General features: G+C 37.4%; 4 protein-coding genes across 6 annotated transcripts; 2 read left to right on the forward strand and 2 right to left on the reverse strand.

Moving 5' to 3' along the window:
• The first annotated feature begins 1,902 nt into the window (after window positions 1-1,902).
• On the forward strand, window positions 1,903-8,674 carry LOC149021061 (putative RNA-dependent RNA polymerase 1). The gene is given in 6 exon segments (XM_089149330.1): window positions 1,903-2,246; window positions 2,703-3,249; window positions 4,710-4,964; window positions 4,966-6,584; window positions 6,812-6,962; window positions 7,622-8,674. Coding segments are annotated over 5 exon segments (3,387 nt in total). The 5' UTR covers window positions 1,903-2,246; window positions 2,703-2,721; the 3' UTR covers window positions 8,456-8,674.
• A 591-nt stretch (window positions 8,675-9,265) lies between these two features.
• On the forward strand, window positions 9,266-16,003 carry LOC149021062 (putative RNA-dependent RNA polymerase 1). 3 transcript variants are annotated; one of them, XM_089149331.1, is made up of 5 exons: window positions 9,266-9,509; window positions 9,724-10,296; window positions 11,894-13,779; window positions 14,204-14,354; window positions 14,616-16,003. In XM_089149331.1, exons 2-5 carry the CDS (start codon window positions 9,763-9,765, stop codon window positions 15,426-15,428), a joined length of 3,384 nt encoding a protein of 1,127 aa, XP_089005457.1. In that variant the 5' UTR covers window positions 9,266-9,509; window positions 9,724-9,762; the 3' UTR covers window positions 15,429-16,003. The 3 variants fall into 3 exon arrangements, with proteins under 3 accessions (XP_089005457.1, XP_089005459.1, XP_089005458.1); XM_089149333.1 differs by having other exon boundaries at window positions 9,729-10,296; XM_089149332.1 differs by having other exon boundaries at window positions 9,732-10,296.
• Window positions 16,004-16,072: 69 nt separating this feature from the next.
• Window positions 16,073-17,713, reverse strand: LOC149021063 (loganic acid O-methyltransferase-like). The gene is made up of 3 exons (XM_089149334.1): window positions 17,509-17,713; window positions 16,756-17,415; window positions 16,073-16,628 (listed from the first exon to the last, which is right to left on the reverse strand). Exons 1-3 carry the CDS (start codon window positions 17,599-17,601, stop codon window positions 16,284-16,286), a joined length of 1,098 nt encoding a protein of 365 aa, XP_089005460.1. The 5' UTR covers window positions 17,602-17,713; the 3' UTR covers window positions 16,073-16,283.
• Window positions 17,714-19,994: 2,281 nt separating this feature from the next.
• Window positions 19,995-22,489, reverse strand: LOC149021064 (loganic acid O-methyltransferase-like). The gene is made up of 3 exons (XM_089147036.1): window positions 22,363-22,489; window positions 21,597-22,256; window positions 19,995-20,619 (listed from the first exon to the last, which is right to left on the reverse strand). Exons 1-3 carry the CDS (start codon window positions 22,459-22,461, stop codon window positions 20,266-20,268), a joined length of 1,113 nt encoding a protein of 370 aa, XP_089003162.1. The 5' UTR covers window positions 22,462-22,489; the 3' UTR covers window positions 19,995-20,265.
• Between the last annotated feature and the right edge of the window lie 23 nt (window positions 22,490-22,512).

Consider the following 22,512-nt stretch of genomic DNA (forward strand, 5'->3'; position numbering starts at 1 on the left):
GTTGTTCATTGTTTCTGTGAGCCCTGCGCATTGTGTCAAGAGTACAGAGAGCTCAAAAATCGTGGATTCAACATGTCAATAGGTTCCTAATTACCTAAGCAGTTCTTTCTTCATACTTTAATTGGTTTTCTAGTTTTTTTATTCTTTTAATTCCAGTTCCTCCTTGAAATTGCAGGATGGCAAAGTAATTTGGAGAATCAAAACCGCGAAGTTATGATGGCACCAATTGTACAGGAAGAAATGAACCGGTTGAATGAAAGCTTATGAGTTTTAAGATTAAAATTTGCAATGATCGATTTGGAAGAAATCCCAGTTCCTTATTTTCATTTTAATCATCAAAGGGATTAACTAAAGAAAGATGTAATATTGTTTTTCCACTCTAATATAATTTTTCAACGAAATTATATATTCTTTTCAAATTATACCATCAATGGACAATAAACTGTAAATTTGTTTTTTTTTTTGGGGGAGATTTGAGAGTTCAGACACTGGAAATTCTCCCAGAGGATTAAAATGGCATTCGGGAGTTTCTATTTCTGTGTGCTTTTATATTTAGTGGCTACAACTTACCTCTGGTATTTTGCAGAACGAAATTGGAGTTTGCTCTCTGGGTTTCCTCCCAAGTTACTGCAGAAGAAGCAGTTAAAGGAATTACTGGAACGTCACACTGACAATGGAAAATTGGAAATGTTTATTCACTAAGAATCAGAAATCAGAAGCCAAAACCAATTCTGTGTTCTCTGTAAATTTTGGTTTTGAACTGCGGAAGATATACTTCTTGATTGATGTTGGAGTTGAACATAAGCCTGAACTCTCTTATGAGCACATCTGGCGAATCAGTCTACTCTGGACAGTTAGGACCAAAGAAAGTCCACAGATTTAATGATTTCAATCCCATCCTTCGAAGTTTTATTTTGTCAAGTCATGAATCATGATGGTTGATATGTTGTCGAAATATCCCTTATTTGATTCTTTCACTATTTTAGGTAGAGTTCTATCCTCCTAGTGGATTTTGATGTGGTGGTGTAATGAACATATATAGTTTCCCTGATGCTTCACATACCAAAAGCTCACAATCAAAGGCATCAACTCCACAAATTAGTGGATTAAGTAGCAATCTTATTAAATAATAGTCATTTGCAAAGCCCACTACTTTTTTTGGTGTAAGCTGAATTTGAAATGCTCGGATCTTGCTTGGGAACAGTGCCGCTCTCAATAGCACCTGGTCCAAATACACTTTCGGGGCCAGAGCAAACCTGAACTCCAAAATGAATTTAGGGCTTTGACTGCTGGGAGCTGCGCTGCTCTCAAGCAAAATCAGAAATGTTCAGGATCTCTATGGTCCGAGACCAAATCATGCTAAACACTAAATAGGTTATTGAAAATCCAACCTTTTTATACCGATAGGCCTATATAGGTTAGACCCGATGATTCAACATTCGTAAGATTCACTATGAAACATTAGTCTATACAAATTGAACCAACTTTTTATGCTACTTATCAATTCCAATTTTTTTTTTTTTGGGAATCAACTCCAATATTTTACTTAGCCCCCAAGGCACCATTCAGTCATTCATATGCTCTTGTTATTAGTAGATTACAGGAGACGCGACTTTCATTGACTCAAAAAGCGAGAAAAAAGAGAGAAAAAGAGAGAAAAAGAGAGAGGGAGAGGAAAAAAACGGAGAAGAGTAATCCAAGAAGTCTGTACGGAAAAAATAGATAATGATGAACACGAAATGGCTGGATCGAGCTTCACTCCTTTGCAGTAAATGCGTATGCCACGTTCAGCAGAAAATACAGTCATTGGATCGAGATATGAAATCTCGGCTGTTTATTTTTAACCGTCGAGATTTTTTATCTTGATTGAAATCTTGATCCAATGACTGCACTTTTCAAGCCGAACAAAGTTGTGCTGGAGAAACAAAATTAGGAAATTTCTTGGGTGCTGATCTGATCATCGTATTTACATTTTCTCACTGAATTGGGCCCACCGGCTTGACCCCAAAGCTGTTCAGCTACTCTTGGTCTTGGGTCCGAGCGTCTGAGTTGGAACTTGGAAGTTCACTCGTCATTTTCAGGGACTGTTATAAGCTTGCCTTTGAGAGAAGTGATCATGGATTCTCTGATTTCGTCCTTTCTTTATTAGTACTACTTCCTAGCTCTAGCAATATTTGTAGTCATGAGAGCACTTGTAAGCTTTGTGTGACTTGGAGAAACCTTCTAGCTTTGGATTATTCTCTGGGGTGAGTTGATTGATCGTCTCAACTGTGAGTTTTTTTCTTCTCTTTAAGAATTTGAGTTGGGTATGAAGGTTCTTTATGTTTCTTAGTTCTGATATTGTTTAATTTTGTGATTGTTAAGTATTCTTTCCTTTTTCTTGTACCCTTTGTTTCTCTTGTTTTGAATGTAATTTCTTTTTTTGGATGAACCACAAGTAATTTGTTCCTTGGACTCCGACTAAGAAAAATAAAAGAAAATGTATATTGTTTTTGCATTGTTAGGTATATGGCAGTGAAATTAAGTAGTAGTTGCAGAGTCTCTAAGACATGGGCTTGATAATTTCTACTTGTTTCTGTTGCTTAATGATGTTTTTAGTTTTTATTCTTCTAAAAGAAGATAGCCATTCTTATTCTTGTTGAATCTCATGCGTTATTGCCCCTCAGTTATATTATTGATCATTAAACAATTGCAAGTTGCAGTGTAATTTAATTGGAGAATATGGGGAGGACGATTCAACTTTCAGGTTTCCCCCATGATGTTACTGCAGAGTTAGTTAAAGAATTTCTGGAGCGTTATACTGGAAGTGGTACTGTTTATGCACTGAAAATCAGGACCCAGAATCAAAGATCAGGGAGGCGAACTTTTGCTTTTGCTATTGTGCAATTTACAACTGCTGGAAGTGCTGATATTATAACCTCCTTGGTAAATCGGCGCTTGTATTATGGAACTACTTATCTGAAGGTTTGGGATGTAGAACGTGATATAGTACCAAAACCAAGGCCCTCAATTCTCACTTTGGAGCATACGAGACTGCATTTTGGTTGTCAGGTTTCAGGTGACCAATTCTATGGTCTCTGGTCAGGACATGATGTTATGGTGAACTTTGGTTTTGAGCTGCGGAAGATTTACTTCTTTTTGTCTCATTGTGGAGTTGATTATAAGCTTGAACTCTCTTATGAGGATATCTGGCAAATCCAGCTTCGTCGTCCACCTGGTCAAAATAGAAACAAGTTTCTCCTAATTCAGGTAAGCGACCTCCGAAGTAATTTTGTTATAGCTACTTATTGCTACTTGAAATTTTTTTTTTATTATTGCTTGGATGGATTGAATATGCCTTTGTTCTTGCAATAGTTGTAATCCTGTTACTATGATGTGCCAGCCCCTACCAACAAAACCATGATCTTTAGATTTACTATTTACCAAGCACGCTAGAAGTATTATGGAGTTTTTTAGTGATTATCCACATGAAGAGAGATAAAAAAAAAACTGGTTGATTACCTTTGGATGTAATCTTAAATTTGGAGTCAAGAGTTCTCTTTGCCTCATTCCAGACACCATTACTTTGTTTTTTTGTCACTAATACAGGAACTTATTGTTCACCCACACAGGCAACACTTATACTGATTTTTTGAGTGGATATTCAAGTCACGTCTGCAATCAATAGAAAATCCTAAAATCCCACCTACAATGATTTGGCTGGGCCTATTTCTGGTTCATGTAGTTGATGATTCACAATTCATTTACCGTCCCATGCAGGCCAGGCTTTTTGCATTTGTGATGCAATACTACAGCTATCCATTAATCTATAATTTTGAGATGCCATCCATCATATCTGATAATTAAGCTGGTATCTATTTATGATATTTTACGTCTTTTTCTTTTCGCCAATGTCTTACCCAATATTTTGATTTGGAAGGATCAAATAAGCTAGGCACATTGACAAGATCCACCATATTTCTTAGTCTTTCATTTCTCATATACTACTCTGTTTTGTATTGTTCTTCCCTAGATGGAGTCTAACAAAGAGAGCTGGTTTCTTTGCATCAGTGAGAAATCCACTGCTCCAACCAGTGTTCAGTCCAGACATTAAAAACTTAGAATAATTTTTTCACAGTGATAGTTTAGTTTATTTATTTATTTATATATTTTTTAATATTTTAATATATAAAAATAGAATGTAAATGATTCCAGATGAATGCTAACTTATATTTTAAGTATTATTAAGGATTCGAAAGTAAACATGTCTGCTACATTGTGACTGAGGCATGAGATGTAATTTACAAATTACATCGTTCATTTGATTATGATCTGTTATTCTTTCTTTTTTTTTTTGGGTCATTAAGAAACAGTAATTAAAAGACAGAACCCCCCCCCCCCCCCTTTTTCTTCTCTTTCTTTATCATCTTCTCTAAAACTAGCTCTTTTTGTATAAATTTACATGTGCAAAATGACATCTAAAATTCTGAATCACATAGAAAGTTTATAAAAGCTTTTTTGGTCACGATTATTATATAGTTGCTGATAAATTAAAATTTATGGTCTACAGCCTGGCTCATGCTATCAACTAAAATTTCTTTTGCTTGCAATCCACCTCTTTTACTGCAAAATCGTGTAATCCTAGAATAAAAGGTCATTGCTTTTAACATTTTTAGTCTTTCACAAAGCATTTGAGTGGACACAGCTGAAACAACTTCTTCAACTTTTAGGTAGTTGGAGTTCCTCTGGTCTATGAGAAAGCTGTAAACTATTCAGCATTTTTATATGAAGATCCTGTTTTTAACTACTTTAAAGATTCCACAAATGATCAGTGGGATAGAGCGACAGATTTCACTGCCTTCTCTTGTCTTGGGCAATCATCTGCCTTGTGTTTGGAACTTGATTACAACTGTGCACTTCTGGATTTCAAGGAACATTTTGTATACTATAAAGAAGATGAAGATCAGTTCATTATGAGGAGCGGATTCAGCTTTCTCTCATAATTTGGATTTAGTCCCCATCGTTGGCCCTCCTGATGTTCCTGAGTTGCACAAATTTCCATATGAAATTCTTTTTAAGGTGTGTGCATTGGTTCAGAATGGGTGCCTTGCAGGGCCAACACTTGATGCTGAGTTTTTCAAGTTGGTTCATCCTTCATTCCACGAAATTAAGTACATAGAGCATGCCTTGGAGAAGCTGTATCATTTGAAGGAGTGCTGCTATGAACCTGTGAATTGGCTCCATGAGCAATATTGGAAATACCGTAAATCCAATCGTGTGCCTAATTCTCCTTCAATTTCCTTGGATACTGGCTTGGTATATGTACGCAGAGTTCAAATAACCCCATGTAAAGTGTACTTTTGTGGTCCGGAGGTGAATGTGTCGAATCGTGTGCTACGCAACTACCCTAACCATATTGACAATTTTATTCGTGTGTCTTTTGTCGACGAGGATTTGGATAAAATGCATGCAACAGATTTATCTCCACGTGCGAGTGAAGAAAGGCGTACTGGAATTTATAAAAGAATTCTTTCTACATTGAAAAATGGCTTGGTTATTGGAGATAAGAGGTTCGATTTTCTTGCCTTTTCATCGAGCCAGTTGCGTGATAATAGTGCATGGATGTTTGCAAAAACAGATGATGGGCTTACAGCAGCATGGATAAGAGATTGGATGGGTGACTTTCGTCTCATAAGAAATGTTGCGAAGTATGCTGCTAGATTGGGACAGTCTTTCAGTTCTTCAACAGAAACTCTTACTGTTTTAAAGAATGAAGTTGAGAGTATCCCTGACATAGAGCTGGAAAGAGGAGAGTTAAAATATGTCTTCTCAGATGGGATTGGAAAAATCTCTCCCGATTTTGCCAGGAGAGTTGCACTAAAATGTGGCTTACAAAGTTCTCCTCCTTCAGCCTTTCAAATAAGGTATGGTGGCTACAAGGGTGTTGTGGCTGTAGATCCTACATCAACAATGAAATTATCCTTGAGGAATAGTATGTGTAAGTATGAATCAGAAAACATAAAACTGGATGTTCTGGCATGGAGCAAGTATCAGCCTTGCTTCCTCAATCGTCAGCTAATTACTCTTTTGTCAACACTTGGTGTGAGTGATCATATTTTTCAAGCGAAACAAAAGCAGGCAGTAGATGAACTAGATGCCATTCTAACTGATTCATTGAGGGCACTAGAAGCACTTGAGCTGATGTCTCCTGGTGAAAACTGTAATGTTCTCAGGGAAATGTTGAAGTGTGGTTATGAGCCCAATGCTGAACCATTCCTTTCAGTGATGCTACAAACATTCCGGGCAGCAAAGCTGCACGAACTACGGACGAAGACAAGGATATTTGTTCCAAATGGGAGATCACTGATGGGATGTCTGGATGAAACCCGAACCTTGGAGTATGGGCAAGTATTTGTTCAAGTTTCTAGTATTGGGGGCATGTTTGATGGAAACGAATCAGGCCACAAAAGAATTATCACAGGGAAGGTAGTTGTTGCCAAAAACCCTTGCTTGCATCCTGGTGATGTGCGTGTTTTGCAGGCCATTGATGTCCCATCATTGAACCATATGGTGGATTGTGTTGTTTTTCCCCAAAAAGGACAAAGGTTAGGTATTTCACATTTTTATTTTATTTTATTTCCTCGTAGTTTACCTTTACTAGACTAATTTTTATTTTACAACAGAAAAGGTTTTGGACCGTTTCCTTCTCTGTCTCTCTCTCCTCAAAGTAGTTTGCACATGTTTCATTCCTTTGGTGTAAATGTTATGTGCAGCATCTCAACTTTTCATTGTCTGAAACTGGTTTCCATTGTCATTTGAACTGTGTTTGTAGGCCACACCCCAATGAATGTTCAGGAAGTGATTTAGATGGAGATATATACTTTGTAAGTTGGGACCCTGCACTTATTCCACCTAGTCAGATCCAGCCCATGGAGTATGTGGGTGCAAAAACAATTTCGTTGGACCATGACGTTACCATTGAGGTACTAGTCTTGCACATTATGATACAAGATGTAATTCTGGAACTTAAAATATTTCTCATATAGTTGCTTTTATCGAAGTTTTTTTCTTTTCCCATATTTCTTTGTATGTACTTCTAGTTTCATACTCATTTTTGAAAAAAGAATAAATCTTGAGCATTCTCTTCCTGATTATTATGCTGAAGCTATGTGAGCTTCCATGCTTGTAATTTGAAGACCTGAATTGGACCTACCCGAATAGATATGCTAAAAAGCCCTTATACTGTATCTTTCATATAGGATCGGTCTGATTTGGATTGGGTTGAACTGGGATTGACCAGAATTGTTCAATCTAGTACCATTTGCTGAACTCTGGTTCTAGTACCATGTTCTCTGAGAATTATCCTTGATAGTACTAGCTACTATTTGTTGCCCAAAAAACAGTTGTGCTGAAATTTCTTACTACCGAAGGTCTCTGCTTGAGATGTACATAACATTCATATGATTTAATTTTAAACCTCCATTTAGGCTATATTCTTTTGACAATACCTATCTCAAGATTTGTTTCTAATCATCAGTTGCATTCAGTTTTACTTGTCGGATCAATGTTCTTACATTCTTTCATATATTCTTTATCATGATGTTGAACTGAACGTGCAGTATATATACCTTTTATGTCATAGGAAGTCGAGGAGTACTTCACAAACTATATAGTGAATGAAAGCCTTGGAATAATTGCAAATGCTCACACAGTATGGGCCGACAAGGAACTAGACAGGGCAGAGAGTAGTAAGTGTGTGGAGCTTGCAAGGCTCTTCTCAATTGCGGTTGATTTCCCAAAGACTGGTGTACCAGCTGTAATTCCAGATCATCTATATGTCAGGGAATATCCGGATTTCATGGAAAAGCTTAACAAGCCAACCTACGACTCAGAGAGCGTGATTGGGAAACTGTACAGGGAGATAAAATCCAGAGCATCACACACATCCTTCACAAAATTTACTCAGGAGGTGGCAAGGAGATGTTATGACCGCGACATGGAGTTTGAAGGTTTTGAGGATTTCATTGAGGATGCTTATTACTACAAAGGTGAATATGATTCAAAGTTGGGTAACCTTATGGATTATTATGGGATCAAAACTGAGTCAGAGATCCTCAGTGGGAGTATCATGAAGATGGCAAAATCCTTCACAAAGAAACGGGATGCAGAGGCAATTGGATTGGCGGTTCGTTCTTTAAAGAAGGAAGCAAGGAAGTGGTTCGATGATGGACTAGGGCCAAGCTCACCACCCAACAAGGCATTTGCCAAGGCATCAGCATGGTATCATGTAACCTATCATCCTGATTACTGGGGAAGTTACAACGAGGGAATGAAACGGGACCATTACCTGAGTTTCCCATGGTGCATATATGACAAGCTGATAAAGATCAAGGACAAAGGTAGCATCAGATGGTCATTGTTGGATGTTAGGAAGTCATTGGAAAACAAGTTTGCAACTGGTCTGAGGCTTACTTGAAAAGCATGGTACTGTATGTTTGGAATGGTAGAAACTATTTAAGTTTGTAAATTGGTAGGATTTGACTCAACTATGCTATGGATGTTATGTATATATGAGTCTGCTTGATCCAAGCTGCCGAACAGGTCTACACTTATAGTGAGTAGTGTATGTTGTAATCCCCCACCCATAAGATATATAAAAGAACAAATTATATCTACATCCTCTATATTTCCAAACAATTACATTTACAGTCCTTGGAGTTAATTCTATTATGTTTAGATCCTCTCAATTTTTGTATATTTTTTAAAATATAATTTAATATTTATTGGGGGTAAATATGTCTTTTTATGTTTAAAATTGATGGTATTAGGCATAGAGGAGTTTATCCTAAAATAAATTTAAAAAGCATAAATTTAATTGTTTGCCGGAGAGTTTTGTATAATTTGTTACAGATAATAAAAATGCAAAAGTACCCTTAGATTGAAAAAAAATTAAATGAGGAAAGAAAGTCCGCCCAAGAAAATTGGAACGAATAAGATTAAGGGATTAATAAACTTAACTGATTTGCTATCGCTTGCCCTGAAATCGAACCATTAAAGGAGCACTTTTTTTTTATATTTTTTATTTTTGGGATAAGGAGAGACGACTTTAGTTGACTTAGAGTCAAAAGGTGGGACCATAAAAAGTAGAATGAGTTAGAAACGTGGCTACGTGTCGCATAAAGGAGCCTTACAGATAACGTACTGGGCGCACATCATGAAAGATTCTGATCCAACGGTTGTTCATGGGAAACATAGACACTTTTGGGGCTTCTCATCGCTGCTGTTCAGTTAACCCCGGTTCTTCTTCTTTTCCAAATAGAGGAAACTTAGTTGAGAGGGTAAGACCAGAAGCAAATGAGTGGGTTTCTTCATATACATGTTTGTGCTGTGATTTCCATTTTCAAGCACAGCACTGAGAGCACCAGCCAAGGATTCTCTGATGATCTCCTTCGCATTTTAGCATTACCTCATAAGCTTCACTGCTGAACTATTTCTATAACTTTCTGAGCACTTCTCTGTTTCTTTGTGAGGTTTGTTGATTCACTATACCTTTTGGTTTCTTACTTTCAGTTCTTGTTTCATCTTGTGTTTACTTTATTATCTGTGACTACAAAAGTTGTAGTAGCAGGGTGAGTTGGCTATTTACTTGCAGAAGACAGAAATGGCATTTGAGAGTTTTATTTCTGTGTGTTTTTATTTATCTTTTCTCTATATTTAGTGGCTTTGACTTAACCTTGTATTTAGCTTAGCAGAACGAAACGGAGTTTGATTTACTTGGAAGAAATGAGGCAAACGATTCAACTTTCTGGGTTCCCTCCTCATGTTACTGCAGAAGCAGTTAAGGAATTTCTGGAACGTTACACTGGCAATGGAACTGTTTATGCACTAAAAATCAGAAACCAGAAGCGAAAACCACGGAGGCGGGCGGCTGCTTTTGCTGTTGTGCAGTTTACAACTGCTACAAGTGCTGAACATATAACCGCCTTGGTAAAGCTGCCACTGGGTCTGAGGTATGGTGGTTACCGTTTAAAGGTCTGGGTTATGCGATGTGATTTAGTACCCAAGCCAAGGCCTTCGATTTTCATTTTGGAGCATGCGAGACTGCATTTTGGCTGTCAGGTTTCAGATGACCAACTCTCTGTTCTCTGGTCTGCGGACGATGTTATGGTGAATTTTGGTTTTGAATTGCGGCAGATATACTTCTTCTTGTCTTATGGTGGAGTGAGATATAAGCTTGAACTCTCTTATGAGCAAATCTGGCAAATTCAGCTTCGCAGTCCACATGGTCAAACTGGACCTAAGTTTCTCCTAATTCAGGTATACCCCCTTGAAACTAGCAGTTCCTTTGTTGATGTTTATTTCTTTCTTATCCTGATTTTGTTTTCTGTATGGAGTAAAGTTGTCATTGTTCCTGAAATGGTTGTAGTCTCTTATGTTTCGACATATTCCTCTGTAATTTGTCTTCCTGCCTAATGATCTAGTGGTTTAGGAGCTGGGGTCATATCACGATTCAATTTCATGTAAACTATGGTGTTTCGTACCAAAAATTTGGATGTGATCTTACCTTTGCAACATGAATTCTGTCCGCCTGATTTCATACTCCAAGAAATTTTTTGTCGTTAGTACAAAATTTATTGGTGTGTCCCTACATTGAAGTTAATTTTATGTGGGTACTTTAGTCATGTTTGTGATTAATGATAAATCTTAAAAGTCCATCTACAATGATTGGCTGGGGCTAATTTATTGGTCTAATTGTTAATGTATACTTTATCACCTAAAGAACTGGTTCAGCTGAACTATACATGCAAAGCAGGCTGCACAAAAGCTCCATTTGTTTGTGCGATGCAACTATACAGTTCTTCTTGGTTCTATCATTTTAGGATATCATGTTGGAGCTTTAAATGCCCTATAAATTGATTTTTCATAATTTATTTTTGATTTTGTAAAAGGTTGTTAGACAGTTATATCTTTCCGAGTAGGCATCAAGCGACCAATGGATGTGACTGTTGAAAGGGTGCTTGAATGGTCAACAGACATGTTCTGTGGAAAAAAATATGGGGTTTTGGCAATGTTTTATTGGGGTCACCTGTTGTGGTGTCTCTACTTTTACCCATTCCTCTGATGGATTTTCAGGGCTTTCCCCACTATTTCCTATTAGCTTTCTCTATTTGTTGTTTTTATATGTTGGATGAATAAAGCACAACTCCAAAGTTTCTTGAATGGCCCAATGAGTGCAACAAACGATTACTGGAAGAGCTTTTGGGACTGAGTCTGATCAGCAGCACTTGACTAGTTGGACTTGTGCACCATGATAATTTTTCAAAACTATGTACAAATATTATGGAAATCAATCCAGATGAATTCTAACTTTTATTAAGTAACCCTGGCATCTATATAATAATAAAGTGTAATTGATAAATTAAAAATTCCATTATATTAACAACCTGTGGGATCTTCTTTTGAAATTTATTATGAAGATGCTATAGTTCTAAAGCTATTATGAATCCTTTTCACTTATTTCTCATGTTATCTGAAAACTACCCTTTTTGTTTGCATGCCCCTGAATGGACATCTATAAAGTCTGAAGCAAACAAAAAATTTTGGTTGATAATCAGTGTTCAAATTTCCAATTTTTGGAATTGTATTCTTGTTGGTTCCTTCTATTAATTATATGAAAAATAAAAAAATTCTTCTGTGTTTAAATTATGATCCATATGTAAATTTTATATGTGACGATGGATTAGACAAACACTTTTTTAAGTTTGCAATTTGAAATTCAATAGTTCTAATTGGTACAAGCTTTCAACTCAAAATTCTACTGCTTGAAAGCTGTACATCAATAATGTAACTGCTCTGAACATTTGTAATCTTTCACCGAGCTTTTGATTCAAGACAGCTGACATGCAACTTTTAGGTGGTTGGTGTTCCTATGATCTATGAAAAAGCTATACACTCTTCAGGGCTTTCTTATGAAGATCCTGCTTTAGATTATTTTACGGATAATTCAAATGATCAGTGGGATAGAGCAACGGATTTCACACATTCATTTTGTATTGGGCAATCTTCTGCCATGTGCTTAGAACTTTCATGCAGCTGCGAGCTTCTGGATTTTAAAGAACATTTTTTCTACTATAAAGAAGATGATGGTCAGTTCGTTTTGAAGAGTGGATCAGCTTTCTCCCGTAATATGGATGTAGTCCCCATTGTTGGCCCTCCTGATGTTCCTGAGCTGCAGAGATTTCCATTTAAAATTCTGTTTAAGGTGTGTTCCTTGGTTCAGAATGGGTGCCTTGCAGGGCCAACACTTGATGCTGATTTTTACAAGCTGGTTCATCCTGCACACTATCCGGTTAAGTACATAGAGCATGCCTTGGATAAGCTGTATGATTTAAAGGAATGTTGCTATAATCCTGTCAAGTGGCTCCTTGAGCAATATAAAGGATACCGTAAATCCAATCGTCTGTCTAGATCTCGTTCTGTTTCCTTGGGATACAGCTTGGTGTATGTCCGCAGGGTTCAAATAACACCTAGTAAAGTGTACTTTCATGGTCCAGAGGTTATTGTTTCAAATCGTGTGCTACGCAAGTACTTTAATTACATTGATAATTTTATTCGTGTATCATTTGTTGATGAAGATTTCGGTAAAATGTATTCAACAGATCTGTCTCCAGGTACATCATCTGCTAGTGAAGAAAGGCGTACAGGGATTTATAAGAGAATACTTTCTATTTTAAGAAGTGGCTTGGTTGTTGGTGAAAAGAGATTTGATTTTCTTGCGTTTTCATCAAGTCAGTTGCGTGATAATTCAGCATGGATGTTTGCAAAAACAGACGATGGGCTTACAGCTGCAAGTATAAGAGATTGGATGGGTGATTTTCGTGCGATAAGAAATGTGGCAAAGTATGCTGCTAGATTGGGTCAATCATTCAGTTCTTCCACAGCAACCCTTAATGTTGCTAAGCATGAATTTGAAAATATCTCTGACATAGAGCTGCAAAGAGGTCAGATGCAATATGTTTTCTCAGATGGAATAGGCAAAATTTCTGCTGATTTCGCGGCAAGAGTTGCAAATAAATGCGGTCTAAAAGGTTCTACTCCATCTGCCTTCCAAATAAGATATGGTGGCTACAAGGGTGTTGTGGCTGTAGATCCTACATCAACAATGAAGTTATCCTTGAGGAAGAGCATGTGGAAGTATACATCAGAAGACACAAAACTAGATGTTCTGGTATGGAGCAAGTATCAGCCTTGCTTTCTCAATCGTCAGATAATTACTCTTTTGTCGACTCTTGGTGTGAAAGATGATATTTTTCTAGAGAAGCAAAAGCATGTTGTAGACAAACTGGATGCTATTTTAACTGACCGGTTGAGTGCACTAGAAGCACTTGAGCAGATGTCTTCAGGTGAAAACAGTAATATTCTCAAGGAGATGTTGATGTGTGGTTATGAACCTGGTGCTGAACCATACCTTTTGATGATGCTACAAACATTCCAGGCAACGAAGCTGCATGAACTGCGGACAAAGACGAGGATATTTATTCCAAATGGAAGATCATTAATGGGATGCCTGGACGAAACTGGAACTTTGGAATATGGGCAAGTATTCATTCAAGTTTCAAGCAAATGGCACATGTTTGGTGGAAATGAATCAGACCAGAATAAAATTGTTATTCAGGGAAACGTAACTGTTGCTAAAAACCCATGCTTGCATCCTGGTGATGTGCGTGTTTTGCAAGCCATTGATGTCCCAGCATTGAACCATATGGTGGACTGCATTGTTTTCCCACAAAAAGGAGCAAGGTGAGATTTCAAATGCCTTTTTCTTCCATACCTTTGAGCTTTGACAGAGTCTCTGATTTTCTGTGATCTCAATTCAGCACTAAGATTGTCCTGCATTGAACAGATGCTTGTGCATACATAGGTTGTACCATCTAGGATGTTAATTTATCGGAATTTTATCTTTATGTTGGTGGTTGAGGCCTCCTTCTCTGGCTGTCTCTTCTTGAAGCTTCAGTTTTGTTATAGAACTTTAACACATGGATGGTTTGAATACTTACATAGCAGAAGCTCCTAATCAATTGCTTTCAGAACAAAAGGGGTTATGTCTTCTTTCCTCTTTTCTGCTCAAATAGTTTGCCATTATTTTGGTGTAAATGCTGTGTATATATATCTTTGCATTCCCTGTTGAAACTGGTTTCTAATGTTTTTCAAACTTTGATTTTAGACCACACCCAAATGAATGTTCAGGAAGTGATCTAGATGGAGATATGTACTTTGTTACTTGGGACACTGCACTTATTCCACCTTGTCAAATCCAACCAATGGAGTACGTCCCATTGGAAGCTGTTTCCTTGGACTATGAGGTTACAATTGAGGTACTAGTCTTGCACATTAAAATGCATGATGTTAATTTGAAACTTTTCTGTATTGATTCTGATTTTGACTAATTCATTTATTTAGTGCTTCCCATGAAGTTTAGACAATTAGATAGTGAAGAATGTTTGGAACTACTAATTTTTTATTACAGTAATTTTGTACTTCTAAGATCAATGGTCTTAGATGCACTAATTCTTCATCATGATGTTGAACTGAAAATTCCATGGTGGGATGCTTTTTTTTGCCTTTTCTTGTTACAGCAAGTTCAGGAATACTTCACGAACTACATAGTGAATGAAAGCCTTGGAATCATTGCAAATGCTCATACAGTATGGGCTGATACGGAACCAAACAAGGCAGAAAGCAATAAATGTATGAAGCTCGCAAGGCTTTTTTCAATTGCTGTTGATTTCCCAAAGACTGGTGTACCAGCTGAAATTCCAGATGATCTACATGTCAGAGAATATCCGGATTTCATGGAAAAGCTTGACAAGCCAACCTACGAATCAAGGAGAGTGATTGGGAAACTCTACAGAGAGATAAAATCCAGAGCATCACACACATCCTTTTCAAAATTTACTCAAGAGGTGGCAAGGAGATCTTATGACCCTGACATGGAGTTTGAAGGGTTTGAGGATTTCATCGACGATGCTTATTATTACAAAGGTGAGTATGATTCTGAGTTGAGAAGCCTGATGAATCATTATGGGATCAAAACTGAGGCACAGATACTCAATCAGAGCACCACAAAAACAGTAAAGTCATTCTCGAAGAAATGGGATCCGGATGCAATTGGATTGGCTGTCAAGTCTCTGAAGAAGAAGGCAAGGAGGTGGTTTGATAAAGGGTTCGAGTCAGGCTCAACTCCTGATAAAGTATTTGCGAAGGCATCAGCTTGGTATCATGTAACATACCATCCTGATTACTGGGGATGTTACAATGGGGGAATAAATCAGGAACATTACTTGAGTTTTCCCTGGTGTGTCTATGATAAGCTGATAAAGATCAAGAAGGACAAAAGCAGTATCATCAGGTCACTGGAATGCCATTTTTCAGATCTGAGGCTTAGTTAAAAAGCATGGTACCCCTTTGTTAAATTTCTGATGTTGCTTATTTTTGCTGTAGAAATCATTCTGGCGTGTGGATCGGTAGGGTTTTGATTGAACTACGGTAGGTAATTTTAGTGTAAATAGGGAACTAAAAGCTTGATCAAACTGCTGAATATTGAGTTTCTAGTTGCTGGTGCTAAGATCAACATTTGAGTTTCCACCATTTGGGTTGGTGTTGTCTTCTATATATTTATGTACATGGATAGACATTGCCGACTTTTCAACCAGTTTCTTATTAACATTGTAACATGTGAGATTGGATTCTTGTTTGAAATAAGGTATGCATATTGTAAGAATGCAGTTTATGTCTAACAGAGTGTACCATTATGATTTATTCATGTACTGGCTTTATCTTCATGAATTGTTACCAAGAAAATAAGAAATAATATCTTTCTTCATGGACCGTCAAGATATGAACTTTCGATCAACCATAGAAGAATGCAAATGTAACATTGGGTACTAACTAAAGGTATCAAATTGAAGCAGAACTGGTTGGCCTGACCAAAACAGACAGTTTTATCTGGACCAGTGCGGATCAAACCAAACACTTTTCATCCATCATCAAAATGTAGGACCGTGACCTACAGCCCTTTACTTCTCATAAGATCAGATGATTTATAAGAAAGGGAAAAGAATGAAGTAGATTAGATCAGCATACACCAGTGAATCGTCAATGACTTACAATAACTGTAGTTGTTGCTAGTGTTTGTCTTGACTTCTGATACATCATAAGGTGTGTGCATAGTAGCAGAGATTGAGACATTAATAAAGCAAGTCAAAGCAAAGAAAGTGCAGAAGAGAAGCCAATAGCATCCATCATCAATCCATTGCTTGGCGCTTGAGAACCACAAATAATTGAGTTGATCTCTTGTAAATAGCTTCGGAGAACTGGGGAAACTCCTCTAATTTGTGAGAGACCCGATCATATAGTTCATCTATGATCTCACTTCCGAAGTGTTGCTTGATCATATCCTCTGTAATAGCTCTTACATGCTTTGTTAAAGTTGGAATGTCAGGTACTGCGACATCTCGTGTTCTTGCCACCAGTTCGAATCTCTCAATGCTGAAACATCTGTGTCTTCCAAGCAACTCCTCAACCTCCTGGCGAAATGGGCTATATACAGGGAAATTGAAGGAATCCACCTTAGCTTCACTCACTAATCCCTGTAAAATTTACAGTGAAGGAAATCAAGCTACAAGAGAAATCTGTGAAGTAAATGAGCAGAAAGATAGAAAGTAATCCAAATTTTACGTCTCTGATTATGGCTTTATTATGAATTGGTTACTTTACCATCTTGGTCATATCCATGAGGCAATATCCTAGAATATCAAGGCTTGCAGTAATGGCTTGGAAGCGAGATGACCCATCTGGAATACCAGTCATGATGAGCACCATCATACCTCCACACACAATCTCTTCTGCTCTAGCATTCAGGAAGGATTCAAAATCCTTGGAGAATTGAGATGCATAAGCCTCTATAACTTCCTCTGAGGAGCTTGGATAACTGATCTTCCCTTTGTTCCATGCAGGAGAGTCCATGTCTGTAAGCTCATTCGGTAGTTTAGAGAGATAGTGGAGAGCAAAAGAAGAGTGCACAAAGTGAAGAGATGCCTTTGGAAACAAACGATTGTAGAAAGAACCCGGTACTCCAGCGGCGAAGTATTTTCTATCTGGAGGAAGAGAGTTGAAGAGAGTGTTGAAATCATTGGCTGCATGGTCATTGAAGAACACATGGAAATCAGGAAGCTTTGAACTCAAGCCTTCAGAATTGTACTTGAGCTCTGTGGCTTTTATTATGTTTAAGATGGAAGTAAAAGTATTGGGTCCAACTGAACAGCCCAAATCTGCAATGCAAAATGTATCAGATGAAACAGAGAAGAGCTGTTTGATGTCAAGATTCTCTGCAATTGCCTCATTGATCATCTCCTCTATATTGTTCAATGCATCTCTCTGCAAACAAACCAACCCATAACCCAAGTTTCTCATCATCACTTTAGCAAAATTATTAGAAAAAATCATTTCCGTCTACTGCTTAAATCATACCTGATAGTGGGAGTTCTTTGTATAGCTGTAAGGGCCATTCCCTCCTTTCATTGATAAAGCCTTGAGTGATGATATGATCTCTTGTTCTCCCATCTCTCTCTCTCTCTCTCTCTCTCTTTCTCTCTCTGTGGCAATCCACAAACTAAGTTGGTTCTTATATAGGATTTCGGCTTGAGACTTGAATCTATAAGCCACCGTTAGAAACTTTTGTTTGAGTTCACTTTCCAAGTAAGTGAAAAATAGTTTCAAGTTTCAGAGTAAAGAGGGAAAAGTGACTTGATTTGTGTGTTCCACCGACATCATTGCAAACAGGGTGGAATATAATCTTTAGCAGTAATTCCAGAAATCATTAATAAGGTGGAGAATTCATTCTGTAAGAATTGCTTTTGTGATGCCAAGCGTTTGATTCATGGTTGCGGCCGGCGGGTCAATCTCATCCAACCGTTTCTTTGTTTATTTTATTATTTTTTTAGAGTTAAAACTTTTCAAGAAACTTATTGATTATCATTTTGGAGTATTTGCTATGATGAAGCATACGTCCTCAATGATCTAAGGCAAGAGATAATGAGTTTAAAATATTTGTATGTAAAATAAATTTGGTTTCCACCAAATTATTTATTTAAAAATATAATATTGATTTGCTGAGGTGAGGTAAAGTTAATAGAAAAATAAACTTCTTTGTTAGATAGGAAAATCATCAAATTTGCTGAGTATTCTTTAAATTAGGTATATCTTTTAGCTTTGGTTGGCATATCATATTTGTAATGGAAATTGTTTCTAATTTCCATAGAAAAATATAAAAAAAAATGCATAAGCATGGTACGTAAGAGAAAACAGTTTAATATATTAAAAAACAAATTTTAATACTACGAATGACATAAGACATGAGGTCAATCTGGAAAAGAGTGAGAGAAACAAAGTCATCTTTGAGAAAAGAATTGGAATAAAATATGAACTACACATCAATTCTTTTTCGGTTCTAAATAATCTATAGGAGAGATGTAGTTGCTTGAATAAATTTATGTATCATCCACCATCCAAGCACGAGCTCTTCAGCTCTTTCCAACAAGGACCAACAAGGCAAATTGAGATCTTGTTTTGGTGAGCTTGATAGTAGGATTTCCCTTTGTTCCATGCAGGAAGTTCTTTGTCCAACACCTCTTTGGGCAGTTTAGACAGCCAGTGGAGTGCAGATATATGATAAATTGATGCATTAATGAAGGGTGGCACACTTGCTGCAAAATATTGCCAGTCAAGAGGAAGAGAGGCGAAGAGTATGTGGGAATCATTTGAGACAAGATCATTGAAGAAAACTTAAATTCTGGGATTTTAGAGCCCAGGCTTTCTAATTGATACTTAAACTTGGTAGTTTCTGATGCATTTGGGGTGGCACATGGGGTAACTCAGGGTCTCGGACTTGAAATGGTTGACATGTGTTTTATTTTAATCCTATGTTCATTATTTTTCCAACACTAAAGCTATGTTTTTATCCCCAATCTATTCTCTCTCCTCACTCGGCTCTCCTTTGCTTCGCCCTCTGCACCTTCGGCTCCGGCAATACTAGTGATGCCACCGCCGCCGCCACCACCATTAACGCCTCCTTCTTCCTCTTCGTAGAAGAAACTGTTTTGGGCTTAGTGATGCCCCATGGGCGGTCGGCTCCCTGTTGTGGAAGAAGCAGGCTTATCAGAGCATAGGCAGCTTAGCGGCCGGAGAGGTAGCAGGAGCGAAGCCGAGAGTCGATGCGGAGGTGGCTGCAACCGCCTTGCCTGCAACAAAACCCAAGCAACTACATCCTAACGACACTGCCATTCTTCCTCTGAAGAGCATTTCTCCGCCTAAATTGATTTGTAGAGTACCCTCACTTTAGGGTTTGACAATATCGTTTGAAAGAGTTGAAGTGGATAGAATCCTTAGAGATCCTCAAGGAAGGTGAGAAAGCGGTGGAGGGTATGGATGCAAAGATGAGGAAGATTGGTGTGGAGGAGCTGGAAGGTGCAAAAGCCATGAAAGAGGAGGTAGAGATGGTGATAGTGAAGAAGAAGAAGATAGGGGTGAGGTTTCAGGCGTTGGATGTGACGAAAATGGCATTGATGAGGCTAGATAGCCACCTTGGATTGTACGTGTATCCTTTTTCCATTCGCGAATGGAATTTCATGAATGCGTGTAGAGTTCCATTCACCCTCTCCACCTTCTATTCTTCGAAGAGGAAGGAGGCGATAATGGTGGTGGTGGCATCGTTGGCGCTGTTGGAGCTGAAGGTGGAGAGGGTGGGTGAAGTAGAGGAAAGCCAAGTGAGGAGAAGTAAAACACGTGTCAACCATCTAATGGACCATTTTTTTCTCCTCAGATTTTGGTAAGGGCATTTTTGGAATTAAAGAAAAATAAATAGTGGGTTAATGGTTTCACTAACAGAATGAACTAGTGTGTTTAATGAATGTGGTGTCTGTGTTTTTCAAACATAAAGTGAGGTGTCAATGCTTTAAAGCCTCCATTTTGGGGAGCTAGTGCAATTTGCTATTTTATTTTTGGAACTGAGGTATCTGGGCCAGGTTAAGCGGTTTGACTGATCCTAAGGGGCATAGGACAACTTTTATATATATGGTGTTGGACGCTAGAGTCTCATTACCAAGAAGGTTTGAACTCTTGATATCTTACTTATGAGATGTTGGTCTTTGACAACTGAGCCAATCCTTTAGAATTATTTATTCAATAGTTCATTAACTTTGTAAAGACGAGCAGTTGAGCACCACTTGATTAATCATTGGTGCGCTTGAGAATGATAGACAGTCTTGAGATAAGATTCTTGTAGCCTTCATTCAAGAAGAAGGCGTCTTCTGTAATCTTGACAGTGAACCTATGGAATAGCTCGTCTATAATATCACTTCCAAAGTGTTCGATGATCAATCCTTCTAATGCTGCTCTGGACTGCAATGCAATCATTTGTGGATTAAGATCAATTTCTCCAGTTGCCGAGAGATCCAGACTCATCAGCTCCATCTCTTCAATGCTAAAACAACCAAATCCTTTCAACAACATCTCCAATTCTAGCAATTCTGGGTGGTACATGGGCAAATTGAAGGAATCCACCTTGGCTTCATTGATCAAACCCTATATATTATAAACAAGATCAAAAACTATTTTGGGCTCAACTGAACTTCAATTTGAATAGAAAAACCAAATAATAATAAAATACTATTTAGAGTGAATATCACCTATCTCCCCTTTTAGTTCGATAATATCACTTATCTTCCCTCTTAGCCGGCAAAGTTATCAAATACCTCAATTCTGTTAATTTTTTCCGTTTAAGTTCTATTTTTTTAAGTTAAGTATTTTTTAAACACCAAATTACCCTTACTTAAAATTATGTTTTAGTTTAAATCCTAATTACTTTCAATTACTATAGTGGTTAAAATCCTAATCTACCCCCAATTAATATTATTGTTAAAACCTAAAATACCTTAAAATACTTTCGTAATTAAAACCCTAAATTACCCCTCAATTAATTTTATTATTAAAATCTCAAAATATCCTTGTGTTCTTTAATTTACATGTTTATTTTTCATTGGAATAAAACAAAATAAAAAAATATGAATGTCTTTCTTAGTTTTCATTTCTTTATTTTATTATTTTATTAAAATTTTTTTTATCCCGCCTAATGAAAGAAAGATATCTAGATTAAAAGACATAAGGGTATTTTAGGATCCTGGAATAAAATTAATTCAGGATAATTTAAGGTTTAACTATTAAACTAATTAAAGGTATTTTGAGGTCTTAATAATAATATTAAGTGGGGGTAATTTAGGACTTTTATAATTTGAGGTTTTAAATTAACTAAAATATCTTTTTAAATCAAGGGTAATTTGGGGGTTTAAGAAAATATTTGACAGTAAAACTAAGAACTTAATAGAAAAAACTAATAGAATGGAGGTCTTTGATAATTTTAATAGGTAAGATGGGATCATGGGAGGTAAGTGATATTATCCAAAGTATCATTTGATTAACTAAGAGGGGAGGTAAGTGATATTTACCCTACTATCTAACAATAATTGATCATAAGTTCATAACTAATAGGTTACCTGACTTACCATTTTGGCCATATCATTTAGGCAAGATTCCAGAAGATCTATTAGAAAAACAGATGCTGTTTGGGAGGGGGGAACTCCAATTGGGACACTTTGCATGATCAGTATCATCAGCCCTCCAGGTACCAGCTCCTGGGCTCTAGCCATCAAGAAGGTTTCCATATCCTTTGCAAATTGAGCTGAATATGCCTCATCTACTTCCTTTGATGAGCTTCCATAGTAGATCTTCCCTTTATTCCATGCCGGAGATTCCTTGTCTAACACCTCGTCTGGCACCTTGGAGAGCCAGTGAACAGCAGATGATGAGTATACCAGATGTAGAGAGGCCTTGGGGAATAAACGACCATGAAAAGAACCCGGCACACCTGCTGCAAGGTATGGCCTGTCGAGAGGAAGAGAAGCAAAGAGTGTGTTGAAATCATTTGAGACCTGGTCATTGAAGAATACTTGAAATTCTGGGATTTGATGAGTGGTGCTTAGGGTTGAATATTTGAGCTTGATGGCGTCAATAATGTTTTGCATGGCTATGAGTGTATTGGCTCCGACGGAACAGCCCAAATCAGCTATACAGAAGGTGCTAATATTGTTGAAAGAAGGTGATTTTATGTCAAGCTTCTTAATTGCCTCATCCGTATTTGCTTTCGAAGCGTTTGTTATATGTTTCTGTGAAACAAAACATCATATACACATATATATTTGGTGATCAGATCATCAACCCAATTGATTGATAACTCAAGAAGTGATTAAGATGAGTTTGAAGCATACAGACCTGAACAGTAGAGTTATTCGTGTAGCTGTAAGGGCCATCTCCCCCATTCATAGAAAATACGTGAGACTTTGACTTGAAGTTGGCTTCCTCTTCCGCCATTGTTTCCTGTAAACAATTAAGAACCCAGAAGAAGCATTACCTGAGAAACAA

This window comes from Hakea prostrata, chromosome 3 (assembly GCF_041222555.1).
Source record: "Hakea prostrata isolate BN-2017 chromosome 3, UWA_Hpros_2, whole genome shotgun sequence".
NCBI classification, from domain to species: Eukaryota; Viridiplantae; Streptophyta; class Magnoliopsida; order Proteales; family Proteaceae; genus Hakea; species Hakea prostrata.